General features: G+C 43.8%; 2 protein-coding genes across 4 annotated transcripts in view; both read left to right on the top strand.

Moving 5' to 3' along the window:
• Window positions 1–28: 28 nt before the first annotated feature.
• Window positions 29–16512, top strand: LOC109891354 (ubiquitin carboxyl-terminal hydrolase BAP1). 3 transcript variants are annotated; one of them, XR_004210096.1, is made up of 17 exons: window positions 29–394; window positions 666–695; window positions 806–860; window positions 4526–4658; window positions 6242–6361; window positions 6455–6516; window positions 8105–8247; window positions 8556–8634; window positions 8728–8851; window positions 9313–9460; window positions 9703–9875; window positions 10048–10169; window positions 10318–10816; window positions 11185–11420; window positions 14751–14843; window positions 14984–15056; window positions 15392–16512. XR_004210096.1 is itself a non-coding variant. In XM_031825546.1 (17 exons), the coding sequence occupies exons 1-17, from the start codon at window positions 358–360 to the stop codon at window positions 15446–15448; spliced, it is 2172 nt and encodes a 723-aa protein (XP_031681406.1). In that variant the 5' UTR covers window positions 36–357; the 3' UTR covers window positions 15449–16512. The 3 variants fall into 3 exon arrangements, 2 of the variants coding, with proteins under 2 accessions (XP_031681406.1, XP_031681405.1); XM_031825546.1 differs by having other exon boundaries at window positions 36–394; window positions 10318–10790; window positions 15378–16512; XM_031825545.1 differs by having other exon boundaries at window positions 46–394; window positions 10318–10790.
• A 1659-nt stretch (window positions 16513–18171) lies between these two features.
• LOC109891625 (protein bassoon-like) overlaps window positions 18172–25415 on the top strand; it is a 162052-nt gene continuing 154808 nt past the window's right edge. The window contains exon 1 of the mRNA XM_031825544.1: window positions 18172–18520. Within this exon, the coding sequence (XP_031681404.1) occupies window positions 18342–18520 (179 nt within the window). The 5' untranslated portion in view covers window positions 18172–18341. The remainder of the gene's footprint in view (window positions 18521–25415) is intronic.

Raw genomic sequence — 25415 nt, 5'->3', positions numbered from 1 at the left:
AAAATGTATCTGATTTTAAACCTAACCACACCGCTAACCGTATACCTGACCCTAACCTTATATTAAGACCAAAAAGCACATTTTGTTTTCATGAATTTGTATAATAGAGCAATTTTAGGTCGGCTATCTAGTGGAAACCTTCTTGAACGCGACTCTATCGAAGTCGCATCTAAATTACGTAGATTTCAGGCGTCCGAGCTGTCATTCTTTTGTGTTTATCTCTCAACTAGCTACGACGTTTTAGAAATGCATTTTTCTTCGTTCCGTTAGCTAATTGGATAAACTATATGTAGTGATTCTATAAATATGGACTGGCGGACTAGATTTAATATCAATTGACTGTGTGTACATGCAAAAATGAACAAAGGGTGGCTGGAGCTCGAGAGTGACCCGGGTAAGAAGCTAACGCTAGCTAACATTAACCAATTCGTTGTCAAATCTAATCTGTAATCGAAATGTTTTATAATCTATGTTTTACTGTCACCAAACACATCAACACGTTTAATAATAGCAATTAACGTTATAGTCGTATGTCATTACCACAGCTAACGTTAATCGCTATATTGTTCCTTAGCCAGTTGCACAAGGAGGAATAATAATCTCTATGGTCGATGCCATAGTGTTAAACGCTTCATTAACGTGTGGGTTTTCTATGGTGTTTGCAGGGCTGTTCACGCTCTTGGTGGAGGATTTTGGTGAGTTGATTTGACAGGCTGGTTGTTAAAGTAACATGTACTAGATAAGTTTGAATAGCACATACTTTGAGCATCCCTTTGTGTGTTTTGCATGTGTGTTTATAATGTAGGTGTGAAGGGGGTCCAGGTAGAGGAGATATACGACCTACAAAGCAAGTGTCCAAGGTATGGAGTCATGCTAATCAGGCTAATGTCACTATCTGAAATGGCACCCTATTCTCCAGCCAAAGATGTATTCTTAAGGAGCCTATCGTTATACCCCTATGTTATTTTCAGAGGTAGGCTGGCTCTGTCTGCCAAAATAGCCAAATACTCCATCTAAACGTGAATTGATACACAGTTGTGGTACGGTTATAGAAACATAAAGCCCTCTACTTTAATTTCACAAATGCAAAATACACACTTAGTGTTTTAACTGACATTATAGCCAAAAGTATTTTTCAGTGACAACACGTTTCTGGCGGCCTTCTTCCATTACACACAGGTGTTTCAGAGTTATCTAGATAGATAGCTAGCACAGGTGGTCCCTCTGTCTTCCGTAAACACGTGCTGTAACATTGCTGCGTGGGAACACTAACCCTATAAAGGTGTATCAATTTATAGTTTTATTTTTTAAAGTTATTTATTGCTAATATGAAAGACACTATACAGTTGAAGTCGGAAGTTTACATACACTTAGGTTGGAGTAATTAAAACAAGTTTTTCAACCACAAACTATCGTTTTTTGCATGCCACGAGTAATTTTTCCAACAATTGTTTAGACAGATTATTTCACTTATTATTTCACAAAATCACTGTATCACAATTCCAGTGGGTCAGAAGTTTACATACACTAAGTTGACTGTGCCTTTAAACTAGAGGTCGACCGACTAAACGGAATGGCCGATTTTAATTAGGGCCGATTTTCAAGTTTTCATAACAATCGGTAATCGGCATTTTTGGACACCGATTATGGCCGATTACATTGCACTCCACGAGGAGACTGCGTGGCAGGCTGACTACCTGTTATGCGAGTGCAGCAAGGAGCCAAGGTAAGGTGCTAGCTAGCATTAAACGTATCTTATAAAAAACAATCAATCTTAACATAATCACTCGTTAACTACACATGGTTAATGATATTACTAGTTTATCTAGATTGTCCTGCGTTGCATATAATCGATGCCGTGCCTGTTAATTTATCATTGAATCACAGCCTACTTCACCAAAAGGGTGATTTAACAAGCGCATTCGCAAAAAAAAAGCGCTCTCATTGCACCAATGTGTACCTAACCATAAACATCAATGCCTTTCTTAAAATCAATACACAAGTATATATTTTTAAACCTGCATATTTAGTTAATATTGCCTTGTAACACAAATTTCTTTTAACTAGGGAAATTGTGTCACTTCTCTTGTATTCTGTGCAAGCAGAGTCAGGTTATATGCAGCAGTTTGGGCCACCTGGCTCGTTGTGAACTGTGTGAAGACCATTTCTATCTAACAAAACTGTAATTAATTTGCCAGAATTGTACATAATTATGACATACAGCAATATTTAGACTTAGGGATGCCATCCGTTAGATAAAATACGGAACGGTTCTGTATTTCACAGAAAAAAATAAACGTTTTGTTTTCGAATTGATGGTTTCCGGATTTGACCATATTCATTTCTTTTTTTTATTGAACCTTTATTTAACCAGGTAGGCTAGTTCAAATCAAATCAATTTCTTTTTGTCACATACACATGGTTAGCAGATGTTAATGCGAGTGTAGCGAAATGCTTGTGCTTCTAGTTCCGACAATGCAGTAATAACCAACAAGTAATCTAACTAACAATTTCAAAACTACTGTCTTATACACAGTGAGTGATGGTACAGAGCAGCATAGGCAAGATACAGTAGATGGTATCGAGTACAGTATATACATATGAGATGAGTATGTAAACAAAGTGGCATAGTTAAAGTGGCTAGTAGTTGAGAACAAGTTCTCATTAATGACCTAAGGCTCGTATTTCTGTGTTATTATGATTAAGTCTGATTTGAAAGAGCAGTCTGACTGAGCGGTGGTAGGCAGCAGCAGGCTCGTAAGCATTCATTCAAACACCACACAAATGCAGGAGCATTTGCCAGCAGCTCTTCGCTCTGCTTCCAGCATTGTGCTGTTTATGACTTCAAGCTTATCAACACCCGAGATTAGGCTGGCAATACTAAAGTACCTATTAGAACATCCAATAGTCAAAGGTATATGAAATACAAATGGTATAGAGAGAAATAGTCCTATAATAACTACAACCTAAAACTTCTTACCTGGGAATATTGAAGACCCATGTTAAAAGGAACCACCAGCTTTCATATGTTCTGAGCAAGGAACTTAAACGTTAGCTTTTTTACATGGCACATATTGCACTTTTACTTTCTTCTCCAACAATTAGTTTTTGCATTATTTAAACCAAATTGAACATGTTTAATTATTTGAGAATAAATGGATTGTATTGATGTATTATATTAAGCTAAAATAAGTGTTTATTCATTATTGTTGTAATTGTCATTATTACAAATATGTGAAAAAAAATAAAATAATTGGCCGATGAATCGGTATCGGCCTTTTTTGGTCCTTCAATAATCGTTATCGGCATTGAAAAGTCATGATCGGTCGACCTCTACTTTAAACAGCTTGGAAAATTCCAGAAAATTATGTCATGGCTTTAGATGCTTCTGATTTGAGTCAGTTGGAGGTGTACCTGTGGATGTATTTCAAGGCCTACCTTCAAACTCAGTGCCTCTTTGCTTGACATCATGGGAAAATCAAAAGAAATCAGCCAAGACCTCAGAAAAAAATGTGTAGACCTTCACAAGTCTAGTTCATCATTGGGAGCAATTTCTAAATGGCTGAAGGTACCACGTTCATCTGTACAAACAATAGTACGCAAGTATAAACACCATGGGACCACGCTGCTGTCATACCGCTCAGGAAGGAGACGCGTTCTGTCTCCTAGAGATGAACGTACTTTGGTGCAAAAAGTGCAAATCAATCCCAGAACAACAGCAAATGACCTTGTGAAGATGCTGGAGGAAACAGTTACAAAAGTATCTATATCCACAGAAAAACGAGTCCTAAATCGACATAACCTGAAAGGCCGCTCAGCAAGGAAGAAGCCACTGCTCCAAAACCGCCATAAAAAAGACAGACTATGGTTTGCAACTGCACATAGGAACAAAGATTGTACTTTTTGGAGAAATGTCCTCTGGTCTGATGAAACAAAAATATAACTGTTTGGCCATAATGACCATCGTTATGTTTGGAGGAAAAAGGGGGCTTGCAAGCCAAAGAACAGCATCCCAACCGTGAAGCACGGAGATGGCAGCATCATGTTGTGGGGGTGCTTTGCTGCAGGAGGGACTGGTGCACTTCACAAAATAGATGGCTTCATGAGGTAGGAAAATGATGTGGATCTATTTAAGCAACATCTCAAGACATCAGTCAAGATGTTAAAGCTTGGTCGCAAAGGGGTCTTCCAAATGGATAATGACCCCAAGTATACTTCCAAAGTGGTGACAAAATGGCTTAAGGACAACAAAGTCAAGGTATTGGAGTGGCCATCACAAAGCCCTGACCTCAATCCTATAGAAAATTTGTGGGCAGAACTGAAAAAGTGTGTGTGAGCAAGGAGGCCTACAAACCTGACTCAGTTACACCAGCTCTGTCAGGAGGAATGGGCCAAAATTTACCCAACTTATTGTGGGAAGCTTGTGGAAAGCTACCTGAAACGTTTGACCCAAGTTAAAACAATTTAACAAATTTTTGTGGACCGCTGTCTGTTGACTAACTCCTATCACCCCCCCCCCCCCCAGCCCTGTGTATGGCTTCATCTTCCTGTTCAAGTGGATCGAGGAGCGAAGGTCTAGGAGGAAAGTCTCCACTTTGGTGGATGAGACCTCTGTCATTGATGATGACATTGTTAATGACATGTTCTTTGCCCACCAGGTGAGTCTGTTTAATCCTTGACTACACTGTACGGTTCAGGGCAGTCAGTTTGCCTTAATACATATTTGAATGCATGGAGGCTACAGTGCTTTCGGAAAGTTATCAGACCCCCTGACTTTTTCCACATTTTGGTAGGTTACAGCCTTATTCTAAAATGTATAAAACAAAATGTTTTCCTCATCAATCTACACACTAACCCATAATGACAAAGCAAAAGCAGGATTTTAGAAATGTTTGCTAATTTATTTTAAAAAAAACATTTACATAAGTATTCATCCCCTTTACTCAGTGCTTTGTTGAAGCACCTTTGGCAGCGATTACAGCCTCCAGTCTTCTTGGGTATGACGCTACAAGCTTGGCGCACCTGTATTTGGGGAGTTTCTCCCATCCCTTCTCTGCAGATCCTCTCAAGCTCAGGTCAGGTTGGATGGGGAGTGTTGCTACACAGCTATTTTCAGGTCTCTCCAGAGATGTTCGATCGGGTTCAAGTCCGGGCTCTTGCTGGGCCACTCAAGGACATTCAGAGACTTGTCCCAAAGCCAGGTTTTCTTCAAGGATCTCTCTGTACTTTTCTCCGTTCATCTTTGCCTCAAACCTGACTGGTCTCCCTGTCCCTGCTGCTGGAAAATATCCCCACAGCATGATACTGCCACCACCATACTTCACCGTAGGGATGGTGCCAGGTTTCCTCCAGAAGTGACATTCAATCTTGGTTTCATCAGACCAGAGTCTTGTTTCTCATGGTCTGAGAGTCTGTACGTGCCTGTTGGCAAACTCCAAGCGGGTTAGGTGCCTTTTACTGAGGAGTGGCTTCCATCTGGCCACTCTACCATAAAGGCCTATTGGTGGAGTTCTGCATAGATGGTTGTCCTTCTGGAAGGTTCTCCCATCTCCACAGAGGAACTCTGGAGCTCTTTCAGTGACCATCACATTCTTGGTCACCTCCCCGACTAAGGCCCTTCTCCCCAAATTGCTCAGTTTGGCCTCAGTTTGGCTAGCTCTAGGAAGAATGATGGAGGACATTGTGTTCTTGGGGACCTTCAGGGCTGCAGAAATGTTTTGTTACCCTTCCCCAGATCTGTGCCTTGACACAGTCCTGTCTCTGCGCTTTACGGACAGATGGCTTGGTTTTTCCTTTTATATACACTGTGATCTGTAGGACGTTTTTATATAGACTGGTGTGTTCCTTTTCAAATCATGTCCAATCAATTGAATTTACCACATGTGTACTCTAATCAAGTTGTATATCTAAAGGATGATCAGTGGAAACAATATGCACCTGAGCTCAATTTTGAGTCTCATAGCAAAGGCTCTGAAATGTTTTTTTAAATTTTGCATAAATTAGTAAAAATGTTTTCGCTTTGGATTTATGGGGTATTGTGTGTGTAGATTGCTGAGGATTTTTTTTTAGAGTAAGGCTGTAACAAAATGTGGAGTTGTCAAGGGGTATGAATACTTTCCGAAGACACTGTATATTGTTGTCAGAAAGTGGTGCATTCCGTCATTTCCTACGGTGTCCTAGGAAGGCATTGTTTTTCTTTTTATGCCATTAAGTTCCTTTCAGTTATTATTTTTGTGTCTAGCTGATCCCAAACTCCTGCGCCACCCATGCACTTCTGAGTGTGCTCCTGAACTGTAGTGGGGTTGAGTTGGGCACTACCCTCAGTCGCATGAAGACTTTCACTAAAGGCTTCGGCCCAGAGGTGAGGTGTACACACGCCACACACCTCTCTACAATTTTTACTGTGGTGTCGTGATTAATCAATTTTACATGATGGTATTTTATGTTCTTTCAGAGTAAAGGCTACGCCATTGGAAATGCCCCAGAGCTGGCTAAAGCACACAACAGCCATGCCAGGTAGGAGGCACTGTTGCACCTGTCCCTCCCTATTGTGTATGCCCCTTCATTCTGGGTCTAGCACAAGGTTTTATTCACTAGGCACGTAAGAAAAGACTGAAACAGGAAATGACCTACCTGAACTTGTCCAATAAGAAACGATTGTTTTCATTTTTCGTTGCAAAATGTTTTGCTATGCTGTGCACTAACAAATACAACCCTGCTGTATACAAATGTGGCACTGCCACCATGATTGACTGGTATTGCATTTATTTTCTATTTAACTAGGTCAGTCAGTTAAGAACAAATTCGTATTTACAATGACGGCCTACCAAAAGGCAGAAGGCCTCCTACGGGGCTGGGATTAAAATAATAATTTAAAAAAATCTAGGACAAAACACACCACTATATAGACCTAAGACGACAACATAGCATGGCAGCAACACATGACAACATGTTAGTAACACAACATGGCAGCAGCACAAGGTACAAACATTATTGGGCACAGACAACAGCACAAAGGGCAAGAAGGTAGAGACAACAATACATCACGCAAAGCAGCCACAACTGTCAGTAAAAGTGTCCATGATTGAGTCTTTGAATGAATAGATTGAGATAAAACTGTCCAGTTTAAGTGTTTGTTGCAGCTCGTTCCAGTCGCTAGGTGCAGCGAACTGAAAAGATGAGCGACCCAGGGATGTGTGTGCTTTGGGGACCTTTAACAGAATGTGACTGGCAGAACGGGTGTTGTATGTGGGGGGAGTGAGGCCTAAGAGGGTTGTGGAGGATGAGGGCTGCAGTAGATATCTCAGATGGGGGAGTGAGGCCTAAGAGGGTTGTGGAGGATGAGGGCTGCAGTAGATATCTCAGATGGGGGAGTGAGGCCTAAGAGGGTTGTGGAGGATGAGGGCTGCAGTTAGATATCTCAGATGGGGGGAGTGAGGCCTAAGAGGGTTGTGGAGGATGAGGGCTGCAGTAGATATCTCAGATGGGGGGAGTGAGGCCTAAGAGGGTTGTGGAGGATGAGGGCTGCAGTAGATATCTCAGATGGGGGGGGGAGTGAGGCCTAAGAGGGTTTTATAAATAAGCATCAACCGGTGGGTCTTGCGATGGGTATATAGAGATGTCCAGTTTACAGAGGAGTATAGAGTGCAGTGATGTGTCCTATAGGGACCATTGGTGGCAAATCTGATGGCTGAATGGTAAAGAACATCTAGCCGCTCGAGAGCACCCTTACCTGCTGATCTATAAATTATGTCTGTCATCTAGCATGGGTAGGATGGTCATCTGAATCAGGGTTAGTTTGGCAGATGATCGAGGGAACCAGGCCTAGATTTAACTTTACCCTGCAGCTTTGATATGTGCTGAGAGAAGGACAGTGTACCGTCTAGCCATACTCCCAAGTACTTGTATGAGGTGACTACCTCAAGCTCAAAACCCTCAAAGGTAGTAATCACACCAATGGGGAGAGGAGAAATCTTCTTACCAAACCACATGCCCTTTGTTTTGGAGGTGTACAGAACAAGGTTGCGGGCAGTGAATGGAAAGGGCTACCAGTGATGTTTAGCTCTGTCCAATTCTCACACCTCTTCCTTCTCTTTCCATGGAGACCGGAGCCCAGGCACCTGCCGGAGAAGCAGAACGGGATTAGCGCCGTGCGGACCATGGAAGCATTCCACTTTGTCAGCTACGTGCCCATCAAAGACCGCTTGTTTGAACTAGACGGCCTCAAGGCATACCCAATTGACCACGGTAAGAACTGCAAACTGTGATGGACTTTGTGGTACAATGCTGCTTCTCTAACTCACGTTGAGACAGCCTGGCGCCTTCAAAGCACCTTGACTTCTCTAATCTACAGCGTGGCTTTATAATATAACAATATAACGACTGAGGACTACTGTTAGACTACAATGGCTGTTTCCCAAAAGCTACCCTATTCCAGGTATAGTGCACTACTATAGTGCTAGGGCTTGGGTCAAAATGTGTGCACTATATAGGGAATAGGGTGCCATTTGGGACACACACTAGGTGTACACTTTAATTTTCTCTCGCTCTCTCAGGGCCATGGGGAGAGGAGGAGGAGTGGACGGATAAGGCACGGCGGGTCATTATGGAGAGGATTGGCTTGGCCACGGCTGGGTGAGTCAGGGGCCAATCTCCTACCTCAGTAACACTGAATGAGATGTTCAGACTCTAGCTCTCTCTCACACACACTTTTCTCGCCCCTCCCAGAGAGCCCTACCATGATATCCGCTTCAACCTGATGGCAGTGGTTCCGGACCGCAGGGTGAAGTATGAGTCAAAACTGGAGATCCTGAAGAGGAACAGACAGATGGTACTGGAAGGTCTACAGCAGGTCAGGAGACACAGGGGTGTGTGTGTGCGTGTGTGAGCACACGGTGGCAGGGAGCCTAGCGGTTAAGAGTGTTGGTCCAGTAACCGAAAGGTTGCTGGTTTATATCCCTGAGTCGACTAGGTAAAACAAATCTGTCAATGTGCCCTTGAGTAAGGCACTTAACCTTCATTGCTCTGGATAAGAGTGCCTGTAAAATGATTAAAGTGTGTGTGAAATTATAACTATCAAACGGTTCTGGAGTGGCTACAGTAGATCTGGACACAGACAACGGAGCCCACTGATACCGCCCAGTGAGACTGTGCGTGTCTGTATATCTGTTTATATGTGTCTGTGGGTGCATTAGCTTGCCTGGTGCCCTTGGTTAGCTAAAATGAATGCACCCATAGACTCATACACACAGATATACAGACATGCACAATGTCTGTCTGATTGACTTGATATGAGTGTGACCTGTTCCCCAGCTGATCCGGGTCACCCAGCCAGAGCTTGTACAGGACAGGAAGAAGCCAGACTCCTCCCCCTCAGACGACACACCCCCTACTATCAAAAAAGAAGAGGCGGACCCTCAACCTGTTACATCACAGGGGGCTGAGCAGACTCCTCCCACAAGTATTAAATTCAGCTCTGAACCTCCCCAATGTTGATTATCTTTATAGACATGAGAATGTGAGTCTTATGAGTCACCCTATTGCCTTTATTGTCCACTACCTTTGCCCAGGGCCCTGTCAAAAGTAATGCACTATATATGGAATAGGGTGTCATTTGGGATGCTGCCTGTTGCAGGGTATGATGTGCTTCAACTGGTACATTGACATTCATGAACTCTGACCATGTGTTCCCCTGTTGTGCAGACACAGCAGCCCAGTCCCAATTGGTCCCGAGCTCCTCAGGCAAGGGGAAAGCCATGGGGAAGCCAGCTGCCCCATTGGGGGGAGCGGGGACCTCCCAGCCTGTCACCAGCCCCATCGCCCCTCGCCTACCAGCCTTCTTGGACAACCACAACTACGCCAAGTCCCCCATGCAGGTCGGGGGGATGGGTTTTGATGTGACATAACTCAACATTTCCATACAAATCTCTAATGCATGATGATTTTTACAACAGTCTTGACTTACATACTCCTATCTCAAGTTAGGATTTGACTCGAAGCCAATACTGTATGTTTGCCTTGGCAAGGTCGCTGATTGTTCTCTGACAGGAGGATGAGGATCTTGCGACAGGGGTGGGTCGTCCCAGGGTGCCCGGTGCGCCCCAGCCCCCCTACTCTGATGACGATGACTATGAGGATGAAGAGGAGGAAGAGCTTGGCACACCAACCAGGTCAGCTCCTTCACATCACATGGGCCCGTATTCACAAAGCGTCTCAGTGTAGGAGTGCTGATCTAGGATCAAAATTGGCAATTGGAATTGGAGTGCTTGAAATGTATTGGTTATGTTTGTGCATTTGTCTGTGTATTTGTGTGCGTAGGTTCAGGCGTAAAGGGGTGCTGCGTTCCCGTACAGGCCGTGTCGGGGGAGGCAGCGGCGTAGAGACCAAGCTGGCACTCGGCGTCCTGGCCGAGAAACTCAAGAAGGAAGTCCAGAGGAAGGACTCTCTGGCCACGCCCCTCTCCGTCCGTACCGAGGGCCGCACTGGGGGCATCGTGATCACAGCCGCCTCCCAGCCCTCGCCCACACCCAGCAACGAGAGCACCGACACCGCCTCGGAGATCGGCAGCGCCTTCAACTCACCACTGCGCTCCCCGGCCCGCTCCCAGGCGGCCACGCGGCCCTCCAGCCCTGTGGCATCCCACCTGTCCCGGGTATTGTTTGGGGAGGATGAGGGTCTGCTGAGGCTGGATGCCAGACAGAACCGGGCAGTCAGAGAGCTGGGGCCCTCCGTCAGCACCGCCCTGCTGCACCTACAGGAGGACGGGGTTATATACACTGTACCACCACCCGGTGAGGAAGGACGGGTGTGTGCGTGGGTGGGTGAGAGCGATTTGAAATTGAGGTATTGGACCTGTGGGGAAGCGAACATGGGCACTTGATTAAGATCATCGTAAATTACATTTCAAAGAGCATCTGTTTACCTTCAGACCTAATTACATTATCCATATTAATACCTGGATTATACTAATCTAATACCAGAGTCACACCGCTCTTGAGATGCATATGGAAGACGATATCACTGAGTTGGAACCAGACCTGGGTTCAAGCACTATTTGAATTATTTTAAGACTATCTGTGCTTAATTGCATTCCAGGCAGGCTAAAGCAAACACTCAAAGTATTTGAAAGATTTTAAGAGTATTTGGTTTATAGCTGCTAAATAGGTCTGTTTCTTGCCTGTACAGCTGATACAGCTCTTGAAGAGAAGAAGGCAGGTGCTCCAGAGAAGGTAAAAGAGCAAGGTAGCAATCCAGCAGTAGAGGGGGACGGAGTGAAGGAGGAGGGGAAGGAGGGACCATCGGTGGAGGTGAAAGAGGAAGAGATCAGAGATGCAACAGAGGTCAAACCCAGCATGGAAAAGGTCATCTCCACAGAAACTGTTGGAAGCAACAAGCCATCTGGGGAAAAATACTCTCCTAAAGTAAGTCCTTTCCCTCTTTCTTAGAAACATATCTAGTGATAAACTCAGAAAAAAAAGAAACGTCCTCTTACTGTTAACTGTGTTTATTTCCAGCAAACTTAACATGTGTAAATATTTGTATGAACAAAACAAGATTCAACAACTGAGACATGACATAAACTGAACAAGTTCCACAGACATGTGACTAACAGAAATGGAATAATGTGTCCCTGAACAAAGGGAGGGTCAAAATCAAAAGTAAGTGTCTGATGTGGCCACCAGCTGCATTAAGTACTGCTGTGCATCTCCTCCTCATGGACTGCACCAGATTTGCCAGTTCTTGCTGTGAGATGTTACCCCACTCTTCCACCAAGGCAACTGCAAATTCCAGACATTTCTGGGGGGAATGGCCCTAGGCCTCATCCAACAGGTCCCAGACATGCTCAATGGGATTGAGATCCGGGCTCGCTGGCCATGGCAGAACACTGACATTCCTGTCTTGCAGGAAATCACGCACAGAACGAGCAGTATGGCTGGTGGCATTGTCATGTCAGGATGAGCCTGCAGGAAGGGTACCACATGAGGGAGGAGGGTGTCTTCCCTGTAACGCACAACGTTGAGATTGCCTACAATGACAACAAGCTCAGTCCGATGATGCTGTGACATACCGCCCCAGACCATGACGGACCCTCCACCTCCAAATCGATCCCGCTCCAGAGTACAGGCCTTGGTGTAACGTGCATTCCTTCAATGATAAGTGCGAATCCGACCATCACCCCTGGTGAGACCCCTTGTCAGTGAAGAGCACTTTTTGCCAGTCCTGTCTGGTCCAGCGACGGTGGGTTTGTGCCCATAGGCGACGTTGTTGCCAGTGATGTCTTGTAAGGACCTGCCTTACAACAGGCCTACGAGCCCTCAGTCCAGCCTCTCTCAGCCTATTGCGGACAGTCTGAGCACTGATGGAGGGATTGTGTGTTCCTGGTGTAACTCGGGCAGCTGTTGCCATACTGTACCTGTCCCGCGGGTGTGATGCTCAGATGTACCGATCCTGTGCAGGTGTTACACGTGGTCTGCCACTGGGAGGACGATCAGCTGTCCATCCTGTCTCCCTGTAGCGCTGTATTAGGCAGCTCACAGTACGGACAGTGCAATGTATTGCCCTGGGCTCATCTGCAGTCCTCATGCCTCCTTGCAGCATGCCTAAGGCACGTTCACGCAGATGGGCAGGGACCCTGGGCATCTTTCTTTTGGTGTTTTTCAGAGTCAGTAGAAAGACCTCTTTAGTGTCCTAAGTTTTCATAACTGTGACCTTAATTGCCTACCGTCTGTAAATTGGTAGTGTCTTATCGACTCTTCAAACAGATACATGTTCATTGATTATGGTTCATTGAACAAGCATGGGAAACCACGTTTAAACCCTTTACAATGAAGATCTGTAGTTATTTTAATTATCTTTGAAAGACCGGGTCCTGAAAAAGGGACTGAGTTTATATAATTAGTACTAGTCAAGTTTGGACACTGTTTTTTACTGTTTTCTACATTGTAGAATAATAGTGAAGACATCAAAATTATGAAATAAAACAGAATCATGTAGTAAGCAACAAAAGTGTTAAACAAATCAAAATATTTGAGATTCTTCAAAGTACCCACCCTTTGCCTTGATGAAAGCTTTGCACACACTTGGCATTCTCTCAACCAGCTTCACCTGGAATGCATTCAAATGCATTAAATCATCTCAACCCAATTGAGATGGCTTGGGAACCAAAAGCAGCCAACAAGTGCTCAGCATATGTGGGAACTCAAGACTGTTGGAAAGGCATTCCAGGTGAAGCTGGTTGAGAGAATGCAGAAGTGTAGAAATCTTTAATCAGTGCAAAGCGTGGCTACTTTGAAGAATCTCAAAATATATGGTTACTACATGATTCCATATGTGCTATTTCATAGTTTTGATGTCTAAAATATTATTCTATAATTTTAGAAAAGAGTTCAAATAAATGAAACCCCTGGAATGAGTAAGGATAGAGCCTACAGCAGCACCTGGATCCTCTGCACAGATTATGTCAGACCTGGACTGACTGGAAATCTCAGTAGGACAAAAATGTTGGTGTTCCAAAAAAGGTCCAGTTCCCAGGACCACAAATACCATCTAGACACCATTGCCCCAGCGCGCACAAAAAACTATACATACCTCGGCTTTAACATCAGCGCCACAGCTCGTTCAAAAAGCTGTGAATGAGCTGAGCGACAAGGCAACAGCTCGTTGTGACGCTGATATTTAGGCCGAGGTATGCATCATTTTTTTTGTGCTCTAGGGCAACGGTGTCTAGATGGAAGCATATCAGTGATATCGTCTTTCTATGCTATCAAAGGGAACATAAAATTTGACATACCAAATAGGATCTGGCTAAAAATACAGTTATAGATCTGCTCACCAACCAAGAAAGGGACCAACCAAATTCAGAGACTCCATGAAGAATTCTGCAAAAATATCCCCAGCGTACAATGTAAACCTTTCATAACAAAGCCATTACCTACAGTGAGATGAACCTGGAGAAGAATCCCCTAAGCAAGCTGGTCCTGGGGCTCTGTTCACAAACCGACCCCACAGAGCCTCAGGACAGCAACACAGTTAGATCCAACCAAATCATGAGAACCAAAAGATAATTACTTGACACATTGGAAAGAATGAACAAAAACAGAGCAAACTACAATGCTATTTGGCCCTAAACAGAGAGTACAGTGGAAGAATACCTGACCACTGTGACTGACCCAAACTTAAGGAATGCTTTGACTACGTACAGACTCAGTGAGCATAGCCTTGCTATTGAAAAAGGCTGCAATAGGCAGACCTGGCTCTCAAGAGAAGAAATGCTATGTGCACACTGCCCACAAAATGAGGTGGGAACTGAGCTGCACTTCCTAACCTCCTGCCAAATGTAAGACCATATTAGAGACGCATATTTCCCTCAGATTACACAGACCCACGAAGAATTTGAAAACAAACCCAAATTTTGATAAACTCCCATATCTACTGGGTGAAATACCACAAGATTTGTGACCTGTTGCCACAAAAGGGCAACAAGTGAAGAACAAACACCATTGTAAATATACCCATGTTTATTTATTTTCCCTTTTGTACTTGAACTATTTGCTAAGACATTTGAAATGTCTTTTATTCTTTTGAAACTTCTGTGAGTGTAATGTTCATTTTTATTGTTTTATTTCACTTTTATCTACTTTACTTGCTTTGGCAATGTTAACATATAATTGGCTTGCCAATAAAGCCCTTGAATTTAACTGAATTGAGAGCGAGTGTGTCACAATTTGTTGTTTCTCACTTGTTTCCTGCAGGAGCTGCTTGCTCTGCTCAAGTGTGTGGAGGCCGACATCGCCAACTATGAAGTGTTTCTAAAGGAGGAGGTGGAGAAGAGGAAAAAATACAAGGTTATTGTAGTTGCTCTAAAGCAGAGCCATTAAAACGTTTAATCACAGACCTCCAAATCTATGTGTTTGTGTTCTGCATTTTGTGTGTGGGTTTTGTATGTTGGTGTGCCAATCTCAATGTTCACTCATGTTTTGACCAGATTGATGACCAGAGGAGGACCCATAATTATGACGAGTTCATCTGCACCTTCATATCCATGCTGGCACAAGAAGGTAAGGCCACCTCTTTCCTTTGGTATAGCAACCTAGGTGGATTTTCATGCACATTCTGTCTTTTCCTCTACCTCACTCTCTCCTTTCACTCATATGAACTAATGGCACATCCCTATATTTCACCCCTACTGCCTGCTGTGCAGTCTGAGACCCATGCTGGTTGAGAGTAGTTAATAAATTATGCTTTTTCTTCTCTGACAAGGGTTTTCATGCAGGAATTGTTTTAATATATATATATATATATATCTCAGGCAATTTTACAAGAACCTCTTTTAAATCAAATCAATGGAGTTCAGTCATTGTCATTTCTCCTCTGATCAGCTTTCTGTCTGCAGGCATGTTGGCCAGTCTGGTTGAGCAGAATATCTCTGTGCGTCGTCGCCAGGGAGTGAGCATCGGACGTTTACACAAACAGAGGAAACCAGACCGCAGGAAACGCTCGCGACCCTACAAGGCCAAGCGCCAGTGACCCCAGGAAGTGCTCGCTTGGGTTCCCTCTGCACCAATCATGGCAGAGAAAAGGCAAAAACCCTTGTTGCACTCACGACACTGTCCTGGGACTTCAGGGAGAAAATTACTCATTCATGTTGTTGTATTTTAGTGTCATTTTTTTTTTTCATCCAATGGACCATCTGTTGATTAGCTGAACCAAATGATGTAACGTTATGCTTTCCTGTAACATAAAAAATGCATGTTAGAGTCCCAAATGGCACCTTATTCCTATATAATGCACTACCCTATGGGCCATGGTCAAAATAGTGCACCATATAGGGAATAGGGTGACATTTGGGATGAACACCTAGTCTCCATGTTAAAAGGACCTTTGTCTGTGCCATCACACTGTGTACTGGGTCATGTTCATTAGGGCAGAAAATGTTTTGCAATAGGAAAATAAGCATTTGCAATTCCCGGATAGCCATTCCATTGGGGGCCTAATGAACACACCCCAGGGGTGACTCAACTGACTGTGAGGGACACAGGAAGCTGCTTGGAAGTCTGGGAGTTAGTCTGATCATGTCACGTGATATAATCCTCATTCCTGGCAAGCAGGGCTGGTTCACCACTATTTGCTTGCTTGTATCATGCTTTGGCAGTACTGTATGTGGATGTATCCCAGATGGCACCCTATTTCCTATAAAGTGCACTACTTTTAGGGCCCAAGGGCTCTGGTAAAAGTAGTGCGCTAGGGAATGGGGTGCCATTTGGGACTTAGTCTAAATCTCTTTGGAGGTCCTGTAACTGTATAGATGAGATCTACTCATTTAATGTTTTATCTGTAAATCTCTCAATTAAGATTCTGATCATTGGAGAGCATTGTCAGTGTGTTTTTGTACATACATACTGTATCTGTCTGCTCAGCATCAGTGGTAATGGAAGTGTTTTAAAACATTTAAAAAATGTTATCCTAGTCACATGAATAACTACAATAAACTCAACAAAAGCACTATGGACCTCACTCATCATGTCATAGGTGGATGTCTGGGTCATATTTGGTGAGCTGAAAAATCACTGGGGCCTGGCTTTGACAGTGCATTTGACAGTGCATTTGTTTCATAACTTGAATCGCTTTATACATGGTGAGACTCCACTGGAGCTGGATAGGACACGTTTCTATGAAAGAACACAGACTCTATTCCAAGAATAGCTGTCCATTGGACACCAGAGGGGAGGCTCAAGACAACGTGGCGGAGAACAGTCGAGACAGTTACAACATCAGCAGGGCCACAATGGAGAAGAGCCTTTGTTGCTGCGCTATGCTATGCGCCAGTCAGTGCTACAGGGTTATGGCTAGAGGGTGATGGCTAGAAGCTTTTGTCAAATTAACATCAAAAGTTGAAATGTAACGCTTTTCTTAATCTAATTATCCTAACCTGCTGCATTAATTATCCCAACCTGCTAAATTATAACCCGCTACGAAAAGTCTGACAAAAGCTGTACCCCATTCAGTCAAAACTGCGCGATGGGGCGAGTGAGTAATGCTTGTTGAGAGAATTGCCAAGCAGGCGTTTTGTGCAGTTGCTGCCGATGTCCACTAGGTGTAGCTGTGATTACAGGATGAGTGCTGCTGAACTTATTCAAGAGATGTATTCAAAATAGCTTCTGATGTTTTGTAATACGTGTTCATTCAGTTCATAAAATGTGCCCGTTTGTCCATTTCCTGAAAAGTTACAGGGAAGATGAAACATTTTAAGGAATTATGACTTGACATGCTTATTTAACATTTCCATGGCAGATGTACATGCACACCAGTGCTGATCACACAGAAACACTAACCATTTCTTACAACAACCACACATCCATCATTGTCTTTGTGTCAGTGAACCTATCTATCTGCCAATCTCTTTCATCCCATTCGGTCCAAAATGAACCATTGACTGGCTTTTCACAGAAGTATTAATGCTGCTGAGGGGAGATAATATAGATAGCCCTGTCAATGATGGAGTAGCCTGGGCTAGAGAGGAAATGAGATATGTTTATTCCCTTAGGTCCTGCAGAGCACAGCGTCTGGTCAATAGTCTGATCAGGTGACTCCTCAGTTCTCACCGATACACAGTGGCCAGAGAGGACTGACAGGGGAAGGGGACAGAGAGTCTGTCTACATCACGTATAGCATCCTACTCTCTATATAATGCACTACTTTTGATCAGAGCTCAATGGGCCCTGGTCAAAAGTAGTGCACTAAATAGGGAATAGGGTGCCCTTTGGAATCCATCCTGTCTAGTACCCTTTGAGAATGTACCCTTTTAAGAGAAAGAGAACGTGCAGGCTTCATTGAAGATTTATTTTCTGCTGTTTAGTGGTTACTCATTTTCATTCTCAGAGATTCATTCTCAGTACAACCTGGTTAGCACCACTGACATCCCTCTCCATGGAGCATACAGTAGGTCTATAACAAACACTAGGTCTACACATGCCTTAGAAAATGGAGATGAATAACAGGTCACATGGATCAAATTTCCTCTATATTGGAAAAAGGTCTGTTTTCATAGTGGTTCGGTGGGTTCAAGTGTCTTGCCCCCTCCTCGGGCACTGCGTGACCCCTACGCCTCATACTAGGATCTATTTAGGCAGCCGAGACAAATTAGGATTTAGGGCACGCGCCCGTACGAGCGCTCTCCCGTTTGCGTCCTACCGGTTCTGCCAGTGCGCGAGCTCCGTGCAGGAAACTGAATTGTAGGTGATGATGGCGGAAGGAGAGCAGCGTTGAGTTGTCTATTAGTTTTTATTCTAACTGTAGAAACCTCTGCTACATCGTTTCTCTCCTCCTAATCATCTCCCGAGACGATGGGAAATGAAGGCAGCATCGAGGGAGAGGGCCAGCCGGGACAGCCCGGCTCCACTGTTCCTTCTGCGAGTGCTCCATCTTCCATTTCAGCACCAGCGGGCTCTGGACAGCTCATCAAGCCCAGCAATGGTGCGCCAACAGGAGGTACAGGGACCGGACCCGGCCCGGGGATTAACAGGTAGGCTACAATCTAGAACAGTTCTCTGCAGAACCGTGACAATAAAACGACAGTGTTTCCATTTCGAGGATATTTATTTATCGTGGCGGATGTCATGTAGCCTAGCCTATAGTGACCGTTTTTCAGAATGTGGAGAAAATACAGCTGGTGTTTTAATTATTAATTTACAATATCGCCGTAACACATACTGATGATTCCTGATGATTCCTAGTTTTAATATTTTGGTTACAATGTAGGGTATGTTTAGAATATAGGCTACATTTACAAATGTGATGCATGCATACAATAGAAAAAACCTCACGTTAACAGGCGGGTAAGATAAAGGCTATTGTATAAGCTATAAAGGGGAAGAAGACATTTTAAATCGTGAATGGCCACAGCTCTAAACTGTGTAATTTACAGCGTGCGTATTGTAGCCACCAAACTGAACATTTTCATTGATGAAGATTCCACGCCCGCCCTCGCACGGTGAGTGTGGGCCATCAGATTGTAGCTAGACTAGAGGGGCCATCTCTTTGTAAAAATGGACCGAAACACCTTGTTCATATTATTTTACGTTTTCTTTACGAGCGATACTATCTAAAACATGTACCTGTATTTAGCTGATAAGCAATTCCATTCATTTTTACGCTTTGATTCCACGATGGGCGTGACTTGTGACGATCAACAACTGCTGTGACCGTAGTGGCCTTCTCACGTGACGTAGATTCAGAGAATATCGATAATGGGCTATCCATGAGACCAATTATTCTTTCCCACCAATGATCAAAGTCGCCTGATAATTGCCCGTCTAATAGGCGACCGTTACTCACTAGAGTTTAAAAAACATAGCCTATCGAGATTATTCCAATAGAAAAAGAACAACGTTTATTAGGCTAATATTCTATAGAGGCGGGGTGAGGGGATGGAAGCATAGGGAGCCAACGTGTGTTCCCGGTAGCCTCTGAATCATTTGTATCGCCACACATTGTAAATGGTCGCATGTGTTGTTGGAACACCGTATCGTTGATGAAACATCAATATTTTACCACGAACGAGACAATGAAGTGTATTGTGCAAACTCGAGTTTACAAGCTACATTCATGATTAATGTTAATGTTACAACAACGCCGAATTTTAGTGAATCATATGCCCCATGTGAATAATAGTGCTTTCCCTCCCCACGTGGCCTTTAGTAAGTTGTACAGTGTAGCCTCCTATGGTGTGTTTGCTGTTAATATTAATTTACAACTCATTATTCAATTGTAACACACACACACAGAATGCTGAGATGAAGACCTGTCTGTGGTGAGTTTGTATGTGTAGATTACCTACAGATGGATGGTCCCTAGCATCGGTGTGACTGGATGATAAACTGAGGAGACCAGAATACTCACATACAGCTGCCTGCTTTTACTGTGTTATCGTCCCAAATGGCACCCTACTCCCTACATAGTGCACTACTTTTGACTAGAGACCTATATAGTGAATAAGGTGCCAATTAGGGCGTAACCTCATCCAGTGTGTAGCTTACCTCTGACAGCCTGTATGTCTGCTGAAAAAGGTTCTCTGTTGTATAGTGTGAAGGCATGTATTTTCTGTGTGTTACAGTATGTATGTAGGACTATTCTTGTCTGTTTGGCATGACAATGAGTGACAAGGATTTGTCACTCAGGTTCTATTTTTACATGTGCAATATAATATTGATTCCTCACGTGTCAGTGTCTTTCCAACTTGCTGGATGGTGGTATCTCACACATCACCAAGCGGTGACGAGCACAGATGGGTTGACGCTTGGTTCTGTTCGCTCTGCATTTTCTCCAGCTATGTTTTATGATGATACACTGTATATACAAAGGTATATGGACACCCCTTCAAATGAGTGGATTCGGCTATTTCAGCTACACTCGTTGCTGACTGGTGTATAAAATCTAGCACACAGCCATGCACTCTCCATGGACAAACATTGGCAGTAGAATGGCCTGTACGTGGCACAGTCATAGGATGCTACCTTTCCAACAAGTCATTTTGTAAAATGTTTGCCCTGCTAGAGCTGCCCCGGCCAACTGTAAGTGCTGTTATTGTGAAGTGGAAACGTCTAAGAGCAACAACAGCTCAGCTGCAAAGTGATAGGCCACAGAAGCTCACAGAACGAGACCATCAAGTGCAGCAGCTTGTAACGCGTAACAATCGTCTGTCCTCGGCTGCAACACTCACTATGAAGTTCCAAACTGCCCCTGGAAGCAATGTCAGCACAATAAATGTTCGTCAGGTGTTTCATGAAATGGGTTCCAATGTTCCAACATCTAGTGGAAAGTCCTCCCAGAAGAGTGGAGGCTGTTATAGCAGCAGAGTGGGGACCAACTCTATATTAATGGCCATGATTTTGGAATGAGATATTCGATCAGGTGTCCACATACTTTTGGTCATATAGTGTATCTCAGCCAATAGCCCATGCAAATGAATTGGTGCGAGACTGCAACATAGATGTGTGTCGCTGTCTCTCTGGAGAGAGAAGAGAGAGGGAGAGAGAAGATAGAAACCCACTGTGATGTCTCATTTAAAAACCCAGTAGGTGGTTTAAAGGCTCACTGCTATCGTAGCCTCATATTCCTGACAACTGCCTTAAACAGGGAGACCCAAATCCAAAGGGAACAGATAGACGCTGGCGCTGTCTCAATAGCACCCTTATTCCCTTTGTGGTCCACTACTTTTGACCAGGGCCCACAGGGAATATAGGAAGGAATAGGGGGGCCATTTGGACCGCTGGCCATGTGTGGTGACTGAGCCATGGACTCGCTGTCTTTACATCTAAGCTTTATTGACAACGTTTTCCCCATTGGTCTTCATCAGACATGATGAGGGTGGATAAAGCACATGGGAGCATAGATAGAATGCAGTATGCAGCAGACCTGGGATAATATTTGAATACAGATCCCCCTTTTTAAAACTATTTCTCAGGAAGTGACACATTTTATTAAAACTATTGGATTGGCTGCCTTCAACTAATGGCAGGGCTGTATCTGCAATTGCATAGATATAAATTGAATGAATAAAGCACACACAATCTCCTATTCTGTATATGTCTATCTGACAGTCATATTTGATCTACACCATACATTATCTACATGTACATACTACCTCAATCAGCCCGACTAACCGGTGCCTGTATATAGCCTCGCTACTGTTATAGCCTCGCTACTGTATATAGCCTCACTACTGTTATAGCCTCGCTACTGTATATAGCCTCGCTACTGTTATAGCCTCGCTACTGTTATAGCCTCGCTACTGTTATAGCCTCGTTACTGTATATAGCCTTCGCTACTGTATATAGCCTCGCTACTGTTATAGCCTCGCTACTGTATATAGCCTCGCTACTGTATATAGCCTCGCTACTGTATATAGCCTCGCTACTGTTATAGCCTCGCTACTGTATATAGCCTCGCTACTGTATATAGCCTCGCTACTGTTATAGCCTCGCTACTGTATATAGCCTCGCTACTGTTATAGCCTCGCTACTGTTATAACTTCGTTACTGTTATAGCCTCGCTACTGTATATAGCCTCGCTACTGTATATAGCCTCGCTACTGTATATAGCCTCGCTACTGTTATAGCCTCGCTACTGTATATAGCCTCGCTACTGTATATAGCCTCGCTACTGTTATAGCCTCGCTACTGTATATAGCCTCGCTACTGTTATAGCCTCGCTACTGTTATAACTTCGTTACTGTTATAGCCTCGCTACTGTTATAGCCTCGCTACTGTTATAGCCTCGCTACTGTATATAGCCTCACTACTGTTATAGCCTCGCTACTGTATATAGCCTCGCTACTGTTATAGCCTCGCTACTGTTATAGCCTCGCTACTGTTATAGCCTCGTTACTGTATATAGCCTTCGCTACTGTATATAGCCTCGCTACTGTTATAGCCTCGCTACTGTATATAGCCTCACTACTGTTATAGCCTCGCTACTGTATATAGCCTCGCTACTGTTATAGCCTCGCTACTGTTATAGCCTCGCTACTGTTATAGCCTCGTTACTGTATATAGCCTTCGCTACTGTATATAGCCTCGCTACTGTTATAGCCTCGCTACTGTATATAGCCTCGCTACTGTATATAGCCTCGCTACTGTATATAGCCTCGCTACTGTTATAGCCTCGCTACTGTATATAGCCTCGCTACTGTATATAGCCTCGCTACTGTTATAGCCTCGCTACTGTATATAGCCTCGCTACTGTTATAGCCTCGCTACTGTTATAACTTCGTTACTGTTATAGCCTCGCTACTGTATATAGCCTCGCTACTGTATATAGCCTCGCTACTGTATATAGCCTCGCTACTGTTATAGCCTCGCTACTGTATATAGCCTCGCTACTGTATATAGCCTCGCTACTGTTATAGCCTCGCTACTGTATATAGCCTCGCTACTGTTATAGCCTCGCTACTGTTATAACTTCGTTACTGTTATAGCCTCGCTACTGTTATAGCCTCGCTACTGTTATAGCCTCGCTACTGTATATAGCCTCACTACTGTTATAGCCTCGCTACTGTATATAGCCTCGCTACTGTATATAGCCTCGCTACTGTATATAGCCTTGCTACTGTATATAGCCTCGCTACTGTATATAGCCTCGCTACTGTTATAGCCTCGCTACTGTATATAGCCTCGCTACTGTTATAGCCTCGCTACTGTATATAGCCTCGCTACTGTTATAGCCTCGCTACTGTATATAGCCTCGCTACTGTTATAGCCTCGCTACTGTTATAGCCTCGCTACTGTATATAGCCTCGCTACTGTTATAGCCTCGCTACTGTATATAGCCTCGCTACTGTATATAGCCTCGCTACTGTATATAGCCTCGCTACTGTTATAGCCTCGCTACTGTATATAGCCTCGCTACTGTTATAGCCTCGCTACTGTTATAACTTCGCTACTGTTATAGCCTCGCTACTGTATATAGCCTTCGCTACTGTATATAGCCTCGCTACTGTTATAGCCTCGCTACTGTTATAGCTTCGCTACTGTTATAGCATCGCTACTGTATATAGCCTCTCTACTGTTATAGCCTCGCTACTGTATATAGCCTCGCTACTGTATATAGCCTCGCTACTGTATATAGCCTCGCTACTGTTATAGCCTCGCTACTGTTATAGCCTCGCTACTGTTATAGCCTCGCTACTGTTATAGCCTCGCTACTGTATATAGTCTCGCTACTGTATATAGCCTCGCTACTGTATATAGCCTCGCTACTGTTATAGCCTCGCTACTGTATATAGCCTCGCTACTGTATATAGCCTCGCTACTGTATATAGCCTCGCTACTGTTATAGGCTCGCTACTGTTATAGTCTCGCTACTGTTATTTTTCAGTCTTTTTACTGTTGTTTTTTTTCCGTTAGTTACCTTTTGTTCACCTAATACCTTTTTGCACTGTTGGTTAGAGCCTGTAAGTAAGCATTTCACTGTTCACTGTTGTATTCGGCGCACGTGACGAATAAACTTTGATTTGATTTATGTCTGAACATTCTGTAAATGTCCATTCTCCTGAATGTCAATTGCCCCAGGTATATATCATCAAGTCAAACCAATTAACCAATGATATTTTCTACAGATAAGTACAAATAAGTTGTGGCACTCAACTACAGTATGACTATGGGCCCTGGTCTAAAGTAGTGTACTATAAGGGAAAAGGGTGCCATTTAGGATGCAATTCCAGCACTATCTGCCTCTACTGCTGACATATTGAATTCACTGCTACCTACCATGTTCATAAAGGAAACACTCATTGCCTGTCCATTTAGTTCAATATACTGTATATTAAGTATAGATTAGAATAATTCACAGTTAAAAGGCCTCACATGAAGAGTCATTAGTGAGAACAACCCAGTGTCTGTTCTGAGGTCAGCTCTGTCTGTGTGTTCATCCCAAATGGCACCCTGTCCCTATATAGTGCACTAGTTTTGATCAGGGACTATAGGGCTAGGTAAAACGAAGTACACTATGGAATAGGGTGCCATTTGTGACAGAATCTCTGTCTCTTCTGAGAGAAGCTCTGTGTGCTGAATGTAGCAGCTAGGCCCCGTGTCTGCACTGAGAGTATACACTAAGTAGTTTAATTTGTAATGACTGAGAATATAGCTGTTGTTTTAAAGAGTATACTGTCAATAGCTGTAGACCTTCTGCAGTTGCACTGTTGACCTGTGTAGGTAAGCAATGCTGATCATTTGATCGTCAGTGACATTGGTATTTGGATTAGACTGGCCCTAACTCTAACCCTGTCAACAGAGTGCTATTCACTGGCCCTATCCCTGTCAACAGAGTGTTATTCACTGGCCCTAACCCTGTCAACAGAGTGTTATTCACTGGCCCTAACCCTGTCAACAGAGTGTTATTCATGGGCCCTAACCCTGTCAACAGAGTGCTATTCACTGGCCCTAACCCTGTCAACAGAGTGTTATTCACTGGCCCTAACCCTGTAAACAGAGTGTTATTCACTGGCCCTAACCCTGTAAACAGTGCTATTCACTGGCCTTAACCCTAACCCTGTAAACAGAGTGCTATTCACTGGCCCTAACCCTGTAAACAGAGTGCTATTCACTGGCCCTAACCCTAACCCTGTAAACAGAGTGCTATTCACTGGCCCTAACCCTGTCAACAGAGTGTTATTCACTGGCCCTAACCCTGTAAACAGAGTGCTATTCACTGGCCCTAACCCTAACCCTGTAAACAGAGTGCTATTCACTGGCCCTAACCCTGTAAACAGAGTGTTATTCACTGGCCCTAACTCTAACCCTGTCAACAGAGTGCTATTCACTGGCCCTAACTTTAACCCTGTCAACAGAGTGCTATTCACTGGCCCTAACCCTGTCAACAGAGTGTTATTCACTGGCCCTAACCCTGTCAACAGAGTGTTA

Source organism: Oncorhynchus kisutch, linkage group LG5, assembly GCF_002021735.2.
Source record: "Oncorhynchus kisutch isolate 150728-3 linkage group LG5, Okis_V2, whole genome shotgun sequence".
Classification (NCBI taxonomy): Eukaryota; Metazoa; Chordata; class Actinopteri; order Salmoniformes; family Salmonidae; genus Oncorhynchus; species Oncorhynchus kisutch.
This window is presented reverse-complemented; position numbering and strand designations above follow the sequence as displayed.

Bases quoted from the DNA above. Each gene is read 5' to 3' on its own strand.
- LOC109891354 (XM_031825545.1), top strand. From the start codon at position 358: ATGAACAAAGGGTGGCTGGAGCTCGAGAGTGACCCGG. The intron at 696-805 runs GTGAGTTGATTT...TTTATAATGTAG, and splicing joins GCTCTTGGTGGAGGATTTTG to GTGTGAAGGGGGTCCAGGTA. The intron at 10,170-10,317 runs GTCAGCTCCTTC...TTGTGTGCGTAG, and splicing joins GAGCTTGGCACACCAACCAG to GTTCAGGCGTAAAGGGGTGC.